This window comes from Carassius auratus, chromosome 10 (genome assembly GCF_003368295.1).
Source record: "Carassius auratus strain Wakin chromosome 10, ASM336829v1, whole genome shotgun sequence".
NCBI lineage: Eukaryota > Metazoa > Chordata > Actinopteri > Cypriniformes > Cyprinidae > Carassius > Carassius auratus.
The window spans coordinates 15,750,888-15,771,710 of NC_039252.1; the positions used below are offsets into that span (position 1 = coordinate 15,750,888).

At 38.0% G+C, this 20,823-nt stretch overlaps 3 protein-coding genes across 7 annotated transcripts; 1 reads left to right on the forward strand and 2 right to left on the reverse strand.

Moving 5' to 3' along the window:
* Positions 1 to 1,139: 1,139 nt before the first annotated feature.
* Positions 1,140 to 4,822, reverse strand: alg5 (ALG5 dolichyl-phosphate beta-glucosyltransferase). Its single transcript, XM_026274042.1, has 10 exons — positions 4,533 to 4,822; positions 4,085 to 4,253; positions 3,270 to 3,316; positions 2,928 to 2,996; positions 2,742 to 2,834; positions 2,396 to 2,509; positions 2,152 to 2,211; positions 1,912 to 2,063; positions 1,679 to 1,764; positions 1,140 to 1,535 (listed from the first exon to the last, which is right to left on the reverse strand). The coding sequence occupies exons 1-10, from the start codon at positions 4,617 to 4,619 to the stop codon at positions 1,420 to 1,422; spliced, it is 993 nt and encodes a 330-aa protein (XP_026129827.1). The 5' UTR covers positions 4,620 to 4,822; the 3' UTR covers positions 1,140 to 1,419.
* Positions 4,823 to 4,855: 33 nt separating this feature from the next.
* exosc8 (exosome component 8) lies at positions 4,856 to 7,738 on the forward strand. Its single transcript, XM_026274043.1, has 11 exons — positions 4,856 to 4,961; positions 5,102 to 5,138; positions 5,222 to 5,285; positions 5,379 to 5,452; positions 5,529 to 5,574; positions 5,658 to 5,763; positions 5,900 to 5,945; positions 6,054 to 6,150; positions 6,225 to 6,345; positions 6,528 to 6,634; positions 7,523 to 7,738. Exons 1-11 carry the CDS (start codon positions 4,945 to 4,947, stop codon positions 7,639 to 7,641), a joined length of 834 nt encoding a protein of 277 aa, XP_026129828.1. The 5' UTR covers positions 4,856 to 4,944; the 3' UTR covers positions 7,642 to 7,738.
* On the reverse strand, positions 7,660 to 20,064 carry supt20 (SPT20 homolog, SAGA complex component). Of its 5 annotated transcripts, none has more exons than XM_026274039.1 (24): positions 19,937 to 20,064; positions 19,406 to 19,483; positions 19,234 to 19,269; positions 19,038 to 19,163; positions 18,753 to 18,879; positions 18,563 to 18,666; positions 17,480 to 17,596; positions 17,347 to 17,400; positions 16,812 to 16,951; positions 16,200 to 16,359; positions 15,820 to 15,876; positions 15,531 to 15,602; positions 15,274 to 15,443; positions 15,101 to 15,133; positions 14,907 to 15,024; positions 14,547 to 14,647; positions 14,294 to 14,433; positions 13,930 to 14,203; positions 13,699 to 13,835; positions 13,536 to 13,594; positions 13,328 to 13,444; positions 12,104 to 12,203; positions 11,696 to 11,784; positions 7,660 to 8,445 (listed from the first exon to the last, which is right to left on the reverse strand). In XM_026274039.1, exons 2-24 carry the CDS (start codon positions 19,406 to 19,408, stop codon positions 8,296 to 8,298), a joined length of 2,484 nt encoding a protein of 827 aa, XP_026129824.1. In that variant the 5' UTR covers positions 19,409 to 19,483; positions 19,937 to 20,064; the 3' UTR covers positions 7,660 to 8,295. The 5 variants fall into 5 exon arrangements, with proteins under 5 accessions (XP_026129824.1, XP_026129821.1, XP_026129822.1 ...); XM_026274036.1 differs by having other exon boundaries at positions 14,294 to 14,431; positions 14,542 to 14,647; XM_026274037.1 differs by having other exon boundaries at positions 14,294 to 14,431; positions 14,542 to 14,647; positions 20,022 to 20,062.
* Positions 20,065 to 20,823: the final 759 nt, after the last annotated feature.

Genomic DNA, 20,823 nt, shown 5'->3' on the forward strand with positions numbered 1-20,823 from the left:
GAACCATATGTTGTATTCTTACATACCTGTAAAAAATAAACTTAAGACATCGCCCAAACTTTTAATGTGCCATCCTTTGAGTAACGTTATTCTTAATTAGGGGGTTAGTCCCATATAAATCGTAATCAGCTCATTTCAACGCTGATATTCGACACTGGAATAAAAAAAAATGTAATTTAAATGTGCTCATTTAAAAAAAATCATGCTGTATTCTTTGTGAACAAATACCTGATATATTTTAGCGCTTGAAAATTAGAAGCTTTTTTAAGTTCAAATATAAAATCTCATAGTAAAAATTAAAACAGATTTATTGTCAGATTGGCGCAGTGCCAAAGCGTTTATCGATAGCCCTACTTTTCGTGCGCTCCTCGGCGCGGATGGATACACTTCGATTGTGTGCGTACAGTGACTTGTCCAGTTAATGACGCAAGCCAGGATGGCGACAGAGAGTCTAGAAGTTTGACATTTTCACAGTTTACAACAACTGCAGGGGAACGTAACAATACTCCCAATATTGACAGCTCGCATATTAAGTGTTCGCTGTGATCAAATGAGTTTGGCAGGGGGAGTTCGCTTCCAATAAAAGGGCACCGCGAAATAATCCTCTTCAATCAAGGTGCACATGATCAAATACGTTCCAGGCGAGGCTCTATTTTTAGGCATTAGCAGACGGGAAAATTCAATACATCAATAGCTCCTTAAATCACTGATCTTAAAAATAATTTATAAATGTAAAATATTGAAATATACCCGCTTAGAGTGACTGACCAGATACAGGGTCTCATTAAGAACAAATGCCTTCCTGGTGGAGAGAAAGGAAGGACAAACAGGATACTCTCTCCAGGGTGCAGAGCAGCCCATTGAGTAAACCACATTAAAAAGCCTTGAGCACATGCCAGACCATGGACCATTTCAGTCGGTCATTTTTAAACCTTATATGCGTAGGAAGAGCGAGTTAAAATGTATTTTGGGTGGCACTGATTTTAAACATTAAAGTGCACACCACTTTCATAAAAAATTTTGATCAGGAAATCAGGACCAAATCAGGACCAAAAAAAAAAAACAAATTCTTTGATGCCCTGCATTAAACAAAATCTGAAAAAACAAAAACAAATAATAATTACTTGTAAATGCTGAAACACTGATAATATATATTTTCTTTATTTGGCCGAGAACCATCCACCCCTTTTCAAACCAAAACCTAATACAGTATGTAAAAGAAAATATGTAAAACAGCAATATTACATAAAAAAAAATACAAGGACCATCCCCTTATGTGGTCACGGCACTGTCAGTGATGATAAAATGCTAATGCTGTTCACCGACTGCATTCACAGTGCACTCATTGGTGGCAATGGGCTGTGCGCTCAACCGTTGGCTCCTGATCGCTCACGAACAGCACACCAGCAGTAACAACAGCTACTGAGTTTTTCTCTCAGACTCCAGCCTCCAGGCACCAGTGAGGTAACGCAGTCTAATAAAGACTAGATCCCGGCCCATCTGTAGCCAACTCCAGAATGGCACCAACTTTGACCCTAAAATGTGCAATAAAACAAGCATTCATTACCTCATAAAGGAAATAAGCTTCATTTTTTATGACATATATTGTTAGGGAAAAAAAGTGTTTTAATTGTCTGTGCTTTAAGTGCAATTATATTTCAGAACAGACAGCACAAACCTTCAATCTCTGTCCAGTTAACAGCCACTTCTACTACAGGGATATCAAAACACTGAGCAATGAAGAGAAGTTCCACATCAAATGCCCTGCATGGACAAAAACAGTTATTTCCATTAAATGTTAAAATGTTAATTTTAAATAAAAGATCATTTAATCTAAAAAGTGCTTTTTGGAATTTGGTGCTGCATGTGGAAAACGTGCAGAGATGCTCTTTAACTTTTAAGCCTCCTTACCAGCGTTCCACATGAAGGCTGGAGAAGGTTTTCATGGCAGCTTCACGGGTGAAGAGCTTAAAACCACACTGTGTGTCTTTAATCCCTCTCACACAGAAGAACCACACCAGGAAGTGGAATCCATACATCAGGAATGTTCGGAACAGAGACCTCTGTCACCAGAATAAACAGAAAAATCCAAATGCAATTTTCTCATGAACATTAACTGTCATGCTCCAGTATTTTGAGAAACAGTGTTACCTGAGCCACTGCTTCTTCTTCAAGGTGAGCTCTGGATCCGCAGGAGATCACCATGTTATCCTGCATGGACACATGAGTAAAAGATTTTCAGATGGACTGAGATCTTTTGGCAAGGAAAAGTCTGTTGGTAATCTGATAACCGTATCTCCTGGCTAAGCTTCAAACAGATATTTAATCCACATACCAACAAGAGATTGGCAATACGCTGCCTGTCTATTTTTATTTACAAAAAGTGGAGTCTCACAGGCTTCTCAGTGATGCTCTCAAGACCTTCTTCAACCTTTTCAATGTCAGCAAATTTAGTGGCTCCGTCTGCATCAGCCATAAGAATGAGGCGTCCGCGACTGCTTAGAATTCCCTGAGTAGAGATAAACACAACATTTCATTACTAAGTGGGTCAAAATAAGGGTTTTAGAAGAGATTGAGCACATATTTAAACTGCTTCAGGCATCAAGCCACGTAACAGATTAATTATTGAGTTTCTTCACATTCCCAGCTGACTACAAACAGCATCTTTATTATGTCTTTCATCAGATTTCATCAGAAATGTGAATAATGCACAAGGAGAACCGGTTGCTTTGTATAGTTACCATTCTCACTGCACCGCCTTTTCCACGGTTCTTCACTAACGTCAAAACTCTCACTTTTTGTGCTCCATACTTCTTTGTGTATTTCATGGCAACCTGAGGATACAAGCATTGAGTTTGAAAACATGCACATTAACCATTTAATTCCGTATTATTGATTATGCTACATTTTATACGAAGTAAAATGACCTCTGTAGTTTTGTCTTTGCTGCCATCATCTACCACAATAACTTCATAGGTGAATGATGGATTCTTCTTCTGTAAAATCAACAAGAGCACACATTAGGTTAAACAGAGTCACTGAAGTTACAGCACTGGCATCTAGTGGTGAAACGCTCAAACAGTCTGAAGAAGTATCCAAAATAATTAATTTGTGGATTCACAGGTGAACTCAGATATTTATATTTACTTAATTGTTTTTATTGATATTATACTTTATATTTTGTACATATGTTATATAACAATCATAATCACAAATAATTTACTCAGGAAAACAAAGCATAACCATTAAATCAGAATTAAATACTGGACCTGTCTTTTCTCCAGGTATTCCATAGCTTCATCCATCATAACAGGCACTGTGATAGGACAGAGATATGCATTAACAATATAAATCCTCTTATTGTGAAAGAGCAGATTAATGATTTTGAGCTTTATGGATCCATTGGGGGTTTTAAACTAAAATGGTAAACACTGGCGGTCAAAAGTTTGGAATAAATAAGAATTTCTTGTGCTTAAAGTAATTTATTTGATCAAAAATACAGCATTATGAAAACAATAATGTTACAAATTCTTCACAAGTTAAAAATGAGTTTTCTATTTGAATATATATTAAAATGTAATTTATTCCTGTGATGGCAAAGGTAAATCTTCAGCAGCCATTACTCCAGTCTATAATAATAATAATAATAATAATAATAATAACAAATTCGATAAAACAATTGTTTTGTATTTTGATCAAATTAATGAAACCTTGGTGATCTTAAAAGGATAGTTCACCCCGAAAAGGAAAATTACCCTGTTGATTTACTCTCCCTCATGCTATCCTAGGTGTATAAGACTTTCTTCTTTCAGACAAATGCAATCAGAGTTATATAAAAAATGGTGTGGGGTCTTCCAAGCTTCATAATGGCAGTGAATGGATGTTGAGATTTTACAGCCCAAAAAAGTGCACCCATCCATCATAAAAATTGCTCCACAAGGCTCAGAGTGGTCAATAACGGCCTTCTGAACTGAAGCGTCATTTTTGGGTAAACTAAACCTTTAAGAGTCTTTTATTCATTCAAACTTTTGACCATCAGTGGATACATATTACTGCATATAACATTACCCACAAAACAACTCACATCGGAGTTCCTCGTTGTATGACGGGACAACCACAGACAGCTCCAGCGATGGAGGGTCCATCAGACTGGGAAAAGACTCCTTCTTGCCATCTGCAGTCAAGAAGTGTTTCTCCTTCTCATGGCGACTCTGATCTACCATGTTAGCACTGACATGTGCAAAGACAACAACCTAAAGACAAGAACAGGTGTGACACAAGGGAGTAACTAACTTGTTCAACTGGATGAATCGGTGAAGCTCAACAAAAGTGTCACATTATATATGCACAAGTATCTCAAAAACACCTTTCATTCATTAAAATACATAACATTTATATTTTTAAAAATAAAGCAAACATCAACAAGAGCAAACAAACTAGCCTCATAAAACCTCCACATTATAATATAAAGATGTATGAAAACATTAAAAATGCTAACAATAAAAATAATAATAATAATAATACAAATATACCAATAGTAAGGCGATCAGCGCCAGGAGCAGGGAATATTGCAATAAGTTATATAAAGAGAAATCCATCATCCATATTGCAGTAAACATTGCACTGCAGCGTATAGCTAAACTCCTCTACTGAAGCACGCAGACCAGCCTCAAAACGAGCCTTCCGGCGACATATATGAAAAGGTGTCGTACTAAATCACGGAACAAATAGTTAAATCTCCATTGTCGAACTTTACATCCAGTCACAGAGAAACACCTACGAGGAAGTAGTTCCCAAGAACCACATCATCACAGCGAGCGAAGAACAGTACCGGAAGAAGTACCGGAAGAGAAACGACACGAGCGCCTCACGCTGGAGCGGAGCGGAGGACGCGCGAGCCGCATCTCTACGTCACGGCTTCTTCACGTGGTGCCTCTAAACATCATGGCGGCTGGTTTCAAGTGAGTGAGCTACTGCACAGCAAGAACTTCATGTGTAGATTGTTTCGGAATTATTTCATATAATAACGTCTTCTGGATAGTGAGATAATGACTTTGTTGCATTACCTTATGTAAATAATGAAGCATTAATTGTTTTATAGAACCGCAGAGCCTCTAGAATATCACAGGAGCTTTTTGGTGAGTTGATAAGGGTTTTTTTTTCTGTTACAACACCAATCTAATAATTCTGTTATTTATTATCTTAATCTAATATTCAACAGAAAGAAAACTGTCGTCCAGATGGAAGGGAATTGGGAGAGTTCAGACCCACAACCCTAAATACTAGTAAGTATGGGCTGCATATTATAATTAAAGTGATGTAGGAGAATTTTCAAATATAGAGTGTTAAAAGGCATAATTAAATCTGTGTCCTTCTAGGCTCTATATCTACAGCTGATGGATCAGCACTGGTGAAAATTGGCAACACCACAGTGATATGTGGAATCAAAGCTGTAAGAATCATTTTTATTTTCCTAAAACTAATAAGGCTGTCGATTATGGAGTCACAGCATTTTTCTTTTCTTGCAGGAGTTGACTGTGCCACCATCTGATGCTCCAAATAGAGGATACATAGGTGAATGTAAATTAGAGATTGGAGAAATTCTATACATTGGGGTGTTGAATGAAATGTAAAAAAGGTCCTCTTTGCTCTTCAAGTTCCAAATGTAGATCTGCCTCCACTGTGCTCTTCTAAATTCAGACCCGGGCCACCAGGAGAACAGGCTCAGGCGGCCAGCCAGTTTATCGCAGATGTCATTGAAAGGTAAGCTCACATTTTCTGTTAAAGCAGTGTTTTGTTTTTGTCTCAAAAAGAAAAAACAAAAAAAAATGTATTAACTCCAAATGATGTTTACATGAAATTTTAGATTTAGTACCTATTTATTTTTTCTGCCTTTTAGTTCAGATTTAATAAATATGGAGGAATTGTGCATTGAAAAATCTAAGGTAAGATATAGTAGATAAATATATATTTATACACAATCTATATATATTATTTTATGGCTTCTCATCAAATTGCGTTTTTCAAATCCTTCATTTCTTTTATATTTTTAGCTTTGTTGGGTGCTGTACTGTGATATTATGTGTTTGGATTATGACGGGAACTTACTTGACGCCTGCATTATAGTTCTGCTAGCAGCTTTAAAGAACGGTGAGAGCTTCTCCTGAATTGAACTTTTCCTCTTGCTGTTATGATGACTAATAAACACATTTCATACATCTCAGCACAGCTTCCTGAAGTCACAATAAACAAAGAGACAGATTTAGCAGAAGCCGACATCCAGAAGAAGAAGCCCTTGAAGATTCACCGGCATCCAGTTGGTTCATCGTTTGCAGTATTTGATGAGTAATTGACAACTTATTTCTCTATCACACAGCTGCAGTGTAGGCTGGAATTAAAACACGATTTACTTGAGCCACATCAACTTCACGACGAAAGAAAACGCTGGTCTCAAGATTAATATAAAGTTCTGTAGAAATTACAAGAATGAGTTCACAGACAGTCTTTTCTATTTTGGCATTCTACAGCTCTGTTATCTTAGTCGACCCCACAGCAGAAGAAGAAAGCTTGTCAACGGCATTACTGACCGTGGTAACAGATGAGGAGGATCGACTCTGTGCCGTCCACAAACCAGGTGAACATTAAGATATGTGACAAATTGCAGGTTATTTACAGCATCAGGAACGCAAACTCATTGGTGTGAAAACTGCGTGAAAATATGCTTTACAATATGGATTTAGTCAATTTTACCATGAGGATATAAACGTGGACCCTGGTATGTTTTGAGTTTTTATTAAAATGTAAGAAGTAAATTAATCAATAGTTGACACTGACAGCCTTGTGTGCCATTGTGCTATGGGGCGTCCCGAGTTCGAATTCCAGTTCGAGGACTTTTCCCAATCCTGTCTCTCTCTCCCACTTCGCTTCCTTTCATCTCTACACTGTCTTATAATGAAGTCAAAAATGGCAAAAATAAATCTTACAAAAATAAAAACCAACAATAATAAAGAACCATAGATTACTAATGATAGTGCACTTTAAAATAATATAAACATTTCATTATAATAAAATTTTACATAACATTTCTGCATATTTCTTTGCTTCAAAACATTAAACTATAAGATTTATTTTACTTTAATTTAGGTAGAAATTTACAGGGAGACTTTATTTATATAGTTTATTTTTTGTTGACAAGAGTAGTGCTGTCAAACAATTAATCGCGATTAATCACATCCAAAACAAGTTTTTGTTTATAAAATATATGTGTGTACTGTGTATATTTATTATTTATTTCTATATAAATATTTAAACAATCTTTTTTTGGATGTGATTAATCATTTGACAGCACAAAAAAAGTCAAACACTTTACAAATAAAAAAAAACAACTATTACATCTAAACAAATCATACAAATGAGCAGTTTTGGATCCCAAAATGGTGATTTCTCTACATCCCTGAGCATCTGCAGATTTGATTGAATATTTTTTTGGAGTTCTAAAAACAAATGTTCCATTTTGTTTTAGGTGGGACGTCTTTATCTGGTGAGAAACTGCAACACTGCATAAATCGAGCCATAACGAGAAACAAAGAAATCCGCAAACTGGTGGACAAAGTCACTGAGAGCACGAAGACTGCGAAATAACCACACAGAGTCATGGCATTTTTATCTAAAAGATGTATTTTTCACTGTCAATATATACTTTCTTTTTTTATCACAATAAAACTGCTGACAAAGACCATTTACAAAAATTCTGCCTCAGTGTTCAGAAATGTCATCCATTTTTTTTCTTCATAAGAATATACATCAACTCCCCCTCAGTATAACAAAATGCCATTTTAAAATGTGCCGTATAAAAACCGCACATGTAATTGCATGCTGGGACAAGGCGGCCTATCACTCTGACATCCAGCAATAGAGAGAAGTTCTCGTAACGGTAAAGTTGAGCAACAGGTGATTGAGGCACATCTGTACGGCCCTTATTAGTGTGCGTAGGGTCCACCCTCTCAAGCCAAACAGGCTCTCGTTGAAAGGGCCATTTGGAAGGAGAATAAAGACTAGAGAACCCCTACAAGAATTGTCTCATTTAATATCTTGTATTTCTTTAAGAGATACGGTAATACTCTAAGGTCCCCTGCTCTAAAAATCCTGGTAGTATCTATGCATCTGTCCTGAGGTCAGGAGGGCAATTCCTGCACCCCTTTGAACATAAACCAACTTTAGTCCGGTCAAGCCACAGTCAGTCCGTACAATGCTGCCGATGGAGCACAGTGTCGTTTGCTGTGGTGCGGCTGGAGGTCATGATCTGGGGAGGGGCTGTGGCGTGCTGCGTTTCCTCTTACTTTTTGGCTGGTTGGCGGAATGTTGCCGTGGCAGCGCCGCCTGTGCTGCCGGCCCCACTGCCATACCCATTTGCTGCTGTTGCATTTGGTGCTGCAAGAATTGCAACTGTGAAAGGAAGAAGTAACGGATAATGAATATGTGCAGTTTAAAGTGTCCCCAGAGTCTCCTCTCACAGCAGCTGTGCCTCAGAAGCATCTCTTCCACTTAACAATGGAGATGAATGTGGACAAACTGACACATTCAGCTCTGAGCATTAGATTAGTTGGTTTTACTGTATCTCGTCCTCCATTGGTTCTTTTAATTGATTTATACAAATGTAGCTAAGTGGGAAAACCAGTCAAACATTTTCCCACTTTAGGCTGTAATTTTTTTTCTTATGAAAAAAAATAAATAAAAAATGTATTAATCATTTAATCCCCATGTTGTTCCAAACCAGTAAAAGCTTAGTTCGTCTTCTGAACACAATTTAAGATATTTTGGATGAAAACCGGGAGGCTTGTTACTGTCCCATAGACTGCCAAGTAAATTACACTGTCGGAGTCCAGAAAAGAATGAAAGACGTCATCAGAATAATCCATCTGCCATCAGTGGTTCAACCGTAACATGAAGCAACGACAATACTTTTTGTAACCCAGTGGAAACAGCAGCCTTGTGCCGTGGCTGATACAGAAGAACATTTGGTTATATGGAGACACAGAGGAGACTTGACAAAGGAATGGTTGAATAAAGTTGTTATTTTTGTTTTCTTTTTCAAAAAGTATTCTTGTCGCTTCATAATGTTACGGTTGAACCACTGATGGCAGATGGATTATTCTGGCGATGTCTTTCATACTTTTCTGGACCTTGACAGTACAATTTACTTGGCAGTCTATGGGACAGTCACAAGCCTCCCGGTTTTCATTCAAAATATCTTAAATTGTGCTCTGAAGACGAACAAAGCTTTTATGGGACGACATTAGAATTTATAAAGAAATTATTCAACATATTAGAATGATTTCTGAAGGATCATGTGACACTGAAAATTCAGCTTTACCGTCACAGTAATGACATTAAAAATATTAACAACATTTCATAATATTACGGTTTTACATTTTTTATCAAATAAATGTAGCCTTAGTGACCATAAGAGACATCTTTTAAAAAAGATCAAAATCTTACCAACCTCAAACTTAATGTTTCTACATATAAACTTTGCTTTACTACTTTATAATTATTCTCAAATTTGAGATACACTGTTATTAAAATTCTGGTCGATAAACAATAATTATTGTCATGTTCTTGCTAGATAACACAAATGGCAGATATTAAAATTCAAAACTATTTTCTATAAATACATTAAAAATAAAACTCTCTCTCTCTCCATATATATATATATATATATATATATATATATATATATATATATATATATACACACACACACTTATTAATACTTGTTATTTGTGTGTACTTTTTGCTTTGTTTTCTTTTGATTCTTCTATATTCTTTCCTATTTGTTTATACTAGTTGAACCATTAAGAGTTCAGATTATTTTATATTAATATTAAACTCAAAATATTTGTGTTATGCTTGTGAAGTTGCATTCCATGTATGAAAAGTGTAAATAAATAAATTATTATTGTTCTAAATGTAAATAATTGTAAATTCTACAAGTGAATTTAAGCATCATTTTGAGATTTACTAAATATATTTAACAGTGCTACTAAATTATTAGTGTTTTTAAAGATGATATTTGAGTGTTAGATGAAGGCAAAGGTAATAAAAAAATGGGGGAAATGAGTTGATAAATTAAAATACAATATCATAATAAAATGACAATTTATCGGTATCTACAATTTTCCAGACAATTTGGAAAATACCTTTAACTGGTAATGTACATTTTATAGAGAAATATTTCACGCATTCATTACGTTTTTGTCACCTCTCCAACTGGCTCTGATACTGGAAGAGTTTGACTGAAGCAGAGCTGCTGGAAGGAAACAACCTTTCATTAACACTGCAGTGAAAAGAGATGGACAGATATCAACGGTGTTTGCAGAAGCTGTGTGAGTCTGAAAGAGGGAGGAATGGAAGACTCGAGGGTAATTGATGGGAACGACACAATGTGAGGAACAGAAGAGGATCAAGCTGGAGCGGTGGCTAGAAGGTGGTCAGTTAAAAAGTGCAATGCAGCTGCTGTATGCCAGTTATCTTCTATTACACACACAAACACACACACACACACTGCCATGCTGTCGTTTGGTGTCAGTAAGTCAGCAACTTCAACTCGGATCACAGCTGGGGCTAATGCAAGAGTTGGGCTGTTACTGGGGTCAGATGCAGGACAGGAGAGTGGGCCGATCAGTGAGCGGTGCGTGACGATGGAGAAAACGACATAAATGTGTCATGCGCATACATGAAATCTGATGAACCTCTTTACAAAAGAAGACATCGCTGAATTTTTGAAGATTTTGTGTCAATTGCAACAAAAACATGCTTCTCAAGCAGCTGTTAGGAGATAAGTTGATGCCACATGATGCTTTTTTGAAAAATGTTGGTAAAGGCTTGGACAGAAAAATGGTTACTCAAAACATGGCAAGAGGAGAATCCATGTGAAGCTTTAGATGTTGGTCAGAAGTAGCCAGAAAAGAAGCTACTGATGTGATTCTTATGAACAACAGTGTTAAGCTGTGTAGTGTGGAACATTTAATCTGAAGAGTGAATGCATAGATGTCATATAACAGACTGATCGTTCACCAGACCTTCGAATTTAAAATGTAAATCCTGAATTTTATTTAAACTTTGATCAGCAAACATAAACAGAAGTTCAACCACACGTGCTTGACCTGTTAGAACGCATCTCATTGGTTCTTGCGAAAGGTCAAACGTGATGGTGTCACATGAGAGAATAAACCTCATTGGTTTAAGCATGCTTGAGCTTCTGTGACCAAATCTGAATCAGCTGATCAATGTTTATATGTGAATGAAAGCCTGAAATAATTCTGTTCATCGTATGAAGCAATCCTGTCTCTTTAGAAGACTTGGATTAAACTGCTCAATTCATATGGATTTTTAAAGGTTTTGGGTTAACCGACTTTCACTGAAGGGACGGAAATATTTCTGATTTGATCAGAAATATCTTTAGTTGTTTTCTGAAGAAGAACCATGATTTGTAATGTGTTGGGAACGACATGAAGGTGAGTAAATGATGACAGAAATGTCCTTTTTGGCATTAAATAATTCTTCAATAAAATCGATTTTGAATTCACGTGGTCTTCAAAGGTCAGTGGAAAGGGGGGATCAGTGTCTGAGAGGTCAAAGGTCAGTCTGATATACACGTGTCTACAGGTGGATGAGGTCAAAGTTGCTGCATTACTTGGATCTGTGGCTGGTGCTGTTGCTGGAGCCTCGGGGACGGTAGGCTGGGCCCGGACCCCTCCAGACCACAACCCAGCTGGGACAGCACTACCACGGACAGAGGGGTGGGTGGAGGAGGAGGGGGGGGCAGGGGGGGAGGGAGGTAACAGGAAATAAACGGTAGAATGTAGCAGAAAGAAGAAAAGTGGCATCCACCATCATGTTAATCAAATGACAAACTCGGATAATCAAAAAACAGGTCTGATTAACATTGATCTAGGTTGAGATTAGCATGACACACTTCTAAATCTAGATCCATTAGTATGTCTACTCATCGTGTTAGTGTCTGTTAGAGCTATCTGGACTAGAGATGTACTTGAATAACAGTGAGAGGAGTGGCAGACAAATGAAACGCACAGGTTCGTACCTGCTGTCTGAGGAGACATGAATCCCCCCACTCCGGTGAGATTGATGACCGCCGTCTGTTGTGCGGACAGACCCTGTTCTGCAGTCAGACCCGAATCAGCCTGATTCAAAGAGGACAACTGAATTAAAGGTGAACTATTCCTTTAAATCCGTGGTCTCAAACTCAATTCCTGAGGGTCACAGCTCTGCAGAGTTTAGCTCCAACCAGCTCCACATCACATCTGCTTGGAAGTTTCTAATAATCCTGAAGACCATGATTAGCTGGATGAGGTGTGTTTGATTAGGGTGGGGGGGTAAACTGTGCAGAGCTGTGGTCCTCCAGAAATTGAGTATGAGACCATTGCTTCAAGTCAACATATATGTGACCCTGGACCACAAAACCAATCTGAAGTGTCAATTTTTCAAAATTGAGATTTATACATCATCTGAAAGCTGGATAAATAAGTTTTTGTTAATAATATATTATTAATGCAATGTCAGGATTAAAATGAACTACATCAAAATATACTTTATTCTCATCTTGTATACAAAAAACTTCCTTGATCTCCAACTGGTTGTATATAAATGAACTAGTTATATAAAGAGGGCATAATTTAATTTTAATAAATTATACAAAATATATGTATATATGAAAACTACACTATATAATAATAATTATTATTATTAAATTATCTAAATTAAAACTACATCAAATTGTCACATTTTACTCGTATACAAATATTCATTCAAATTAAAGTATGTAATTTCCATAACACTAGTTTTCTATCTTCCACATCTCTTTCATCTGTATACAATTTAAATACAAGTATAATGAAAATGTAATATAAATGTGAAATATTATATTTTATATATATATTATATTTTATATATATATATATATATATACACACACACACACACACACACACACACACACACACACACACACACCCCCACACATTAAAGTGATAGTTCACCCAAAAATGAAACTACTGTTATCATTTACTCACCCTCATAAATTGTTATAAACCAGTGAGTTTCTTTCTTCTTTTGAGCACAAAATAAGATATTTTAAAGAATGTTGATGACCAAACAGTTGATTGAAGCCATCGACTTCCATGGAATACAATTTTCAGTTTTGGGTGAACTATCCCTTTAACACTATTGAAGTTGATTCTCAGCCTCCGGAAATTGCTAGGATCTTGATAGCGGTGTCAAATAATGGTTACAAGTGTGTCTGGCTCACCGCGTCCCCCTGCTGCTGGGGGCTGGATGTGGCGGACTGACTGCTTTGCTGTTGAGGGGAGAACTGAGACAACTGCTGCTGCTGCAGAGAGTTAAAAATCAGTGGTCCTGTAGGGAGCTGAAAGAAAAGGAAAAACAAACATAAATGGGAGGGAAAGAGAGAATTGTCTCCACAAAAGCCAATACTTCAACTACAAAAGCTCTCTCACCTGAAGAAGGTTCAGCGGTCGTAGTCCCGGGCTGTTGTTCAGCCCAAAAGGCCCACCTGCTAGAACAATATGAAAATGTTTCTATCCACAGTAGCCACTGACAGCTTATAAAATCAGTGATGAACATCTGATCATGCAGGGAGAGATTCCCTGAGAGGTTTACCTGCTGGAGCTGCAGGAAGAGCTCCAGACATGAGACCACCAGAAGGCAGAAGTCCACTCAGGGGTATACCAGACGCCAGAGTACCAGGACTACAACCCAGCATTGGGTTGGAACCGCTCATCAGAGTCTGCGGACTGCTGTAAGAAACCACAGAGGTGCTTCTTCGCCATTTTTTTCCCTTTCATATCCCTAATCAAAAAAAAAAAAAAAGGCACAAACTTGGGTTCTTACCAAACTGGGCCCACCACATTGATGAAGTTGAGCCCTGTGGGGTTTGTCATGACCTGTGAGGATGTGGTGCTGGACGTGGGCAGGGGAATAGTCATGACAGGCAGGGTCATCTGCTGTTGGGCGAAGGGAGTCAGCAGGGTGGGCTGCTGTGGAAGGGTGGGGTCCTGAGGGGTGGGCGTTACTGAAGGCGTGGCAGTCTGAACGTCGGCGGGGTGGGGCGTTGAACACGGCGTGTTGGTGGGTGTGGGTGTGGACGGCTTGGGAGTACCTGATCCTGTGGAGGATGATCAGAGAAGAAAGACGTGATAGATATCTGGCTACGAAGCACTGAGAGCTTTCTAGCTGTGAATGGAGGGACGCTCACTCTGCATGGGCGAGAGAGCAGCAGGAGACAGCAGGCCAAGCTCCATGGAGTGTTTCCGGGAGAGAGACTGATTCTTTGAGGGCGGAGGGGTCGGGCACTTGAGATGGCCGCTTGAGGCCTGTGTACTGTACGGGTTACCTAGACAAAGGGAGGGAGTGTTTGATTGTACACTTTTTAAAGTGGAAAGACACAAACTGTGTGTATTCTGCTCTTCTCTTGCTGATACCTATACATACTGTTATATTCACCTGAGGAGGCGCAGGCTGAGCCGGCTGGTAGCTTGATAGGAGGAGGTCTGTGTTTGATGCCTTTTCCTAAAACCGAAGACTGGACCAGAGCTGAGAATCCATCAGCCTGGATCAACAACAACCATCAAAACATCAAAATGGACCAATCTTGTCATGCCATTCACGCCAATGTTTTGGTGCCCATTTTCTAAACCTGACACATAAATCTCTAATCAAGAGAAAAGGAGCAAATCTCGATTTTTTTGTATCCTGAGGTACAAAAAGAAACTTCTTATGTTTACGAACCTGATTCAAATCAGATTAAATCTATTTATTTGCAACATGTCTTAGTCGGAATGGTCAGATGTAACATCAAAATGTCTCACCTCGTTTTCCCTTGAGGGGGACGGCTGGCCTTGGGACCCTGTGCTGCCTGAGTGGTGCAACATCTTCACCTGACACTTCACGTCTCGTTCATAAACCTCCTTATACTGCGTCAGAAACCTGCGGCACAGGAATATTTTCATAGCGGCTGAGCGCAACCAAAACCTGAGACTCAAAGCATGGCTCCTGAACTCACCGATCAGCGTCTGTTTTTGAACCTATGAGGAATCTACAAACCACAGAGAAAATACAAGGTCAGGTAAGCGCCACAACAATTAGGTGAGTGTAACTAATAACACTTTACTCTCATCTCAGAGTGTTATATTAATGTAGAATAAGAATTCGAAAATGTGATCAGTTGTTTCTTACGGTGGGTGAATGAGGTGCAGGTCTGTGACATCCTCCTCTGATTTGGAGTCTCTGGCGCTGTAGATTTTCCCATATACCAGAGGGTTCCCCATAGACTGGAAAATAGTGACTTTTGTTCTTTGAGGCTGACCTCCTACCTCACAATCGAAGATGTAGTCGTCCCTCACGTCCTTTTATGAAACCAATATCACACCGATAAAACAACCAGGCACCATGTGCAGTCTAGTCAGTATGTAGGATTTACACAGTTGTGTTACCTGTGCAGGCCAAACAGTGGGCTGAGTGTCATCTAGTTTAACAGAGTTCTCTGCCACTGCATATTTCTCCACCTGGAAGCAGAAAGAAAAACTTACTTTCATAGACACGGAGAAAAATAAAGTCAAAACATATAATCTAATAACACAAGAACATGAAATTTACATTAACAATACTCAAATTTAAGATATAAGAAGTAATAATTTCTGTAATAAATTGTTTAGGAGCTACAGAAAAAAAGAGAGATGCTGCTTGTACTTGTGTTTGTTAAACGGCATTACAGCAACTCACATCAATTTCTGTTGGGACAGTCAGCTGACAACTGCTCTGTTTCCACATGTCCACACACTGAAGGAGAAACAAGAGTGATTTAAACACAGAAAACACCCACACGAGTCATGAAGAAGTATAGTATCGTATATATTTATTTAATGGCATGTCAGCAGCTAATGTTATTTTCATGGCAAAAACAATCTAAAAACTCAAGAAACATTTCTTCTTATTATCAACCATGAAAACAGTTGTGCTGTTTAATATTTTTGTGGAAACTGTGATCTTATCTTCCTGACCCCAAACTATTGAACGTATGAATGTACATTTCACATGTTTAAATCCATTCACTCAAATTCAGAGAAAGTAAAACGCGTCTGCGCACTGGGTCTGTGACTCACATTTCCAGATTTGGAGATCTTGAGGTCTATGGAAGGAGCAGGTTTCCTCTCTTTCCTCCTCTGGAGGTAGTCCAGGAGCCGCAGCTGTGGCAGGGCAGGGCAGTGGCTCATCATCTCCTGCTGTCTGTTCAGAGCTGCTTGAGAATGCCTCCTAAAACACCTGCAGAGAGGAGAAACGTGAACGATGGATAACTGATCATCTGCTGTTGAATTTCAGGATATCTCTATATCAAAACGCAACATGTTGAAGCCTTTAACTTTTATAAACCACATGAAATAATCTGATTCTTGCACTAAACTTTAACAGGCAAAAGATCTTCAACTTAACAATTTTTTGTTAGTTGCATAGAGTAAAACCCACACACATTTCTTTGGTCTCAACAATACAATGAGAGATCAGAACAGCAGCGGCTTCTCAGTTCAAAGATGGTGACTAACCACAGATAAACGATCTACACTGTGCACATGAACATAAGCTCGGTGGGTTTAAGCAATATGCAAAGTGTTTGCAGTCACAAGCAGTCACACGACACACTAAGCAGCAGACAGTCTGATCATTCACTTTGGTTTAAAGACTACTGATGATCAAGCGTATAAAGGCAAACGCATTACCGTTTCATGGATCGTGTGTTCATCTTCTGTTTGTTGTAGAGCAGACGGTTGGTGGTGCAGCTGACAGAGATGGAGGGGTCCAGACACAGAGGCTCTGCTGTGGCCAGAATCAACTGACTCTCCAGCTGAAGTTTATCGTCCTACAAACACATTCAAACCACATGAGAATCAATGCATCCTCCATACTTCACACTGTGCTGTGAATCTGTCTCTTTAATGGTTAGTATGATTTTTTTAAATGAAACTAATATTTAAAAAAAAAAAAATGCATTAAATGGATCAAAAGTGACATTTAAAAAAAGGCATTTATATGTTTCTGAAGTATCATGTGACACTGAAGACTAGAGTAATGATGCTGTCACCGGGAAAATGTACATTTAAAAATATATTCAAATAGTAAAATTATTTTAAATTGTAACAATGCGTAATATTTACTGTATTTTTGATCCAATACTTGTAGCCTTGATGTGCATAAGACACTTCTGTCAAAAACACTACAATGACCTTCCTGAGCTGACAGATAGAGTCTGCTCACCTGTGTCCACTTGTGGTGATCACTTGTCATAGCATGAACGTCACAGATCAGGGTCTGGTGTGAAGAAAATAGATGACATAAAGATATTATACAAAGAAGATTAGGGACTGCTGGTCACAGGTTTGTTACTGACCTGCATAGTGGGTCTCAGCAGGATGTGCCGGCTCTGGTAGGTGGGCATCTTTGCGTTTCCAGACTGTCGGAAGTCTCTGACCTCAGCTATGACACAGCCACAGTGGAATATGTTCACCTGACAGAACAGAAGCAGGAAAACAAAACTAAGCTGGTGGTTTATGCATCAGTTCATCAGAGTGCTATAAAACTATTCTGACTGGAATTAAAGAAACATGTAGGTTCATTCAATTCAAATCACATCTAGAATCAATTCTGAACCAGTATTATTTATGCACTGTAATAGTGTTTACTAATAAGTGTTTCTGTGGCTCAAGTGGTAGAGCATTGCGGTAGCAGCGCAAGTTTGTGGTTACGATTCCCAGGGAACACGTTAGTGTTAGTGTTAGTGTAAAGACAGTTTTAGTTTCAGTTAACAATAACACTGTTGTTCTGAACATGATTTAGGGCAGGCTGTGTCTATATATAAAACAATTTAAATATTTGAATATGTTAATGTAAAATATATATATATATATATATATATATTAAATGTCATGGATAGCAAAAATTAGAAAAAGAATTAAAAAAAAAACATTAAAGGAACACTCTACTTTTTTTGAAAATAGGCTGGAAGTACACAAACTAGCTGGGGACTATTTTCAGGCGCTGCGTAATATCCCTGTGCCTGCTGCACCCGTGTTACGGCAACAAAGTTCCTTGATTATTACGCCGGAATAAGAGTATAGTTCCTCGGAATATTGGCCTAGAAAATCACAACCTTTCATTTTCTATCAGTCTTAGTATACAATCTAACTACAGAAGAGTCAAGTTTTAAATAGGAAAAATATCAAAACTCTTTGGTCATTTTTGAGTGAGATGCTAACGGTCTAATCAGATTCAATGATCAATGCTAAGCTAAGCTAAAAGTGCTACAGCCGGACCCGGAGATCGGCTGAATGGATTCAAAAACAGTCAAACTCAACTGTTAACTCTAGGGTAGTCGGGAAAAAGATTTTATTATTTATTATTATTTTCCAAAAAAGTAGAGCGTTCCTTTAACAAACTACACATAAAAAAATTGACATGCCGATTTGAAACTAACCTGTGATTTTTCTAGAAGGTCTACAAGAATGGGCGGCAGCTCCTCAGCATCCAGGTACTCCAGTAACTCTGTTTCTTCGTAGCGAAGTCGGATTGTTTCTGAATCTTATAGGTTGGGACAAGTTTATTAACATGCAACATGAAAACCTCAGCTGATTTAACCATAAAGACAAATAAAGAGCAGACAGTACCGGATCCATTCTTTCCTCTAAGCATAAGTGAGTATCCTTCATTTCCAGGGTACAGGTTGACCACCAGACATGAGACTGACTCCTGTGAGACCAGCTTCTCTAGTAGATTCACATTTCTCCTCAGTTTCTACAGAAAGAGGGCAGAACGGAGAATAAACAGAAACACACACAATACAATATTGATAAAACGTGATTTGATAGAGCTATAAAATCCCACCCAACTTAATGTCTTGAGCGGTTGTGAATGCTGCTTCATTTTTAATGTTACAGCAGCTGAAACATTACCTTCAACTCTGGTTCTTTTTCACACTCTTCATTGTACAGTTCATAAAGTTTCTGATATAAGGATTTCCTTCCACTCGAGGACACTCGTCTCTTCGCCGGTCGCTGACGAGCACTTTCAACAATATACTAAACAAGAAACAACAACGTTATAAATAAAAAGTACAGCATTAAAAAAAAGTTTGAATAAATACTTTACCTCAGCCCGATCCAATGCATATTCTAAGACTTGTTGCTGTGGAAGAAAGATGAATTAAAATGCTTTAGTTATTCTCTAGTACAAGTCAAATATGATCAAATCCATCACATAATATTAAATCAAATCAAATCCTGTTAAAAATGCATCTTTGAACCATTTCTGTAGTTTTTACCATTGTGGTTGCTGCGTGACAGGAGGCGATGTTGTGTTACACCAGCACTGTCACCTCCACAAACACACCATTCAAGCCCTGAGATCAGAGAGAGGGACAGTTTAGAAACACACTACCACGACCATTTACCTGTCAGCTGACAGTTTCCATTCAGAACTCAACCCCAGACACCCAAGGACAAGTGTGTGACTGCGAAAACACAAGAGTATGGGACATGAACTCAGCTCGTAGAGACTGTTGTGCATCTGTGAGCATGCAGTCACAACATCTGGCAAACAAATGTGGCGAAGTTCAACACGATGATGACAAAGTATGTGTTAAAGGACACAATAGCAATAAACAGCATGCATTCATGAAATGCAAAGGAATATGTTCTCAGCAGAAGAAGGCAAACTTCAGCAGCTCCAGCAGACGACAGTCTGGCTAACCACAGCTAACAGCTCACTTCAAATGCACATATCTAGGAAACACGAGCAGCTGACAGAGCGGGGCAGAACGGGACAATGGCGACAAACATCACGAGCGACTTGCCAATCGAGTTGCATCACCACAGGCAGGAAATCCAAAGCTAGAAGCGGAATAAATGTTCCAGTGCCTTCAATGAAAAAAAACTCACAGCAGCCATTTTGTTCCAGTGTAACAACAAAATCCAAACTTCCGGTGTGCGCGCGAGCTGGAGGCGGAACCAAAGATCTAACTCTTTACGAAATATTGAAATCTCCCAAAAAAAATCCCAAATACCGTAGTTACGTCAAACAATGTTATTACATTTGATCTGTGGTAACTTGGTTTTAGCCACTAATGTTATTAGAAAACAAAATGATACAAACGTTTTGTGGGGGATCAGTAATAATCATTTTGTTTTTTTACAGTAAAAATATGGTAAACTGCAAAATCAGCAAATCATTTTAAATGCTCTACAATAATACATTATAATTAATATCAATAATTTTATTCTTAATAGTTGTAATTTTTTTTTACAGGTGTATATAATCTTGACAATGTTTCCTTTGTATTTTGATTACTGGAAGTTACCAAATAGGAATATCCATTGAATACGAATAGAAATAGGAAACATAAAGACAAAAAAGAAAGTATGATTATCATCAGAGACTAAGAAGCAAGAGAAGATATTTAGTGAAAAATAAATGTTCAGGTCAGAAGTGCCTAGCAACCTCTTATGTTCTAGTTTAAAGTAAATTATTTTGCAATGTACTAGTATATATATTTTGATTAAGATTACTTGTACTGATCTAGTAACACTTTTTAAGGTGAGTTACACGTTACTAGTACTTACTACGGTCATAACAGTAAATTATGTACAATCCGACACCAAACACTAAACGTAACCTCATAGTTAATGCATAATTGTGTAGCAAGTTATTTATAATGGAGACAAGAGCAATTATTATTATTAT

Excerpts from the sequence above, each read along its gene's own strand:
- alg5 (XM_026274042.1), bottom strand. The coding sequence starts at position 4,619 with ATGTTTACTGCAATATGGATGATGGATTTCTCTTTATATAACTTATTG. Across the intron at positions 3,317-4,084 it reads ATACAACGAGGAACTCCGAT|TGCCTGTTATGATGGATGAA; the intron begins GTGAGTTGTTTT and ends GTCCTATCACAG. Across the intron at positions 2,997-3,269 it reads AATACCTGGAGAAAAGACAG|AAGAAGAATCCATCATTCAC; the intron begins GTCCAGTATTTA and ends TTGATTTTACAG.
- exosc8 (XM_026274043.1), top strand. Across the intron at positions 5,139-5,221 it reads AATATCACAGGAGCTTTTTG|AAAGAAAACTGTCGTCCAGA; the intron begins GTGAGTTGATAA and ends AATATTCAACAG. Across the intron at positions 5,453-5,528 it reads TGATATGTGGAATCAAAGCT|GAGTTGACTGTGCCACCATC; the intron begins GTAAGAATCATT and ends CTTTTCTTGCAG.
- supt20 (XM_026274036.1), bottom strand. Across the intron at positions 15,444-15,530 it reads CCACTGTTTGGCCTGCACAG|GACGTGAGGGACGACTACAT; the intron begins GTAACACAACTG and ends GTTTCATAAAAG. Across the intron at positions 15,025-15,100 it reads TCAAAAACAGACGCTGATCG|GTTTCTGACGCAGTATAAGG; the intron begins GTGAGTTCAGGA and ends CCTGTGCCGCAG.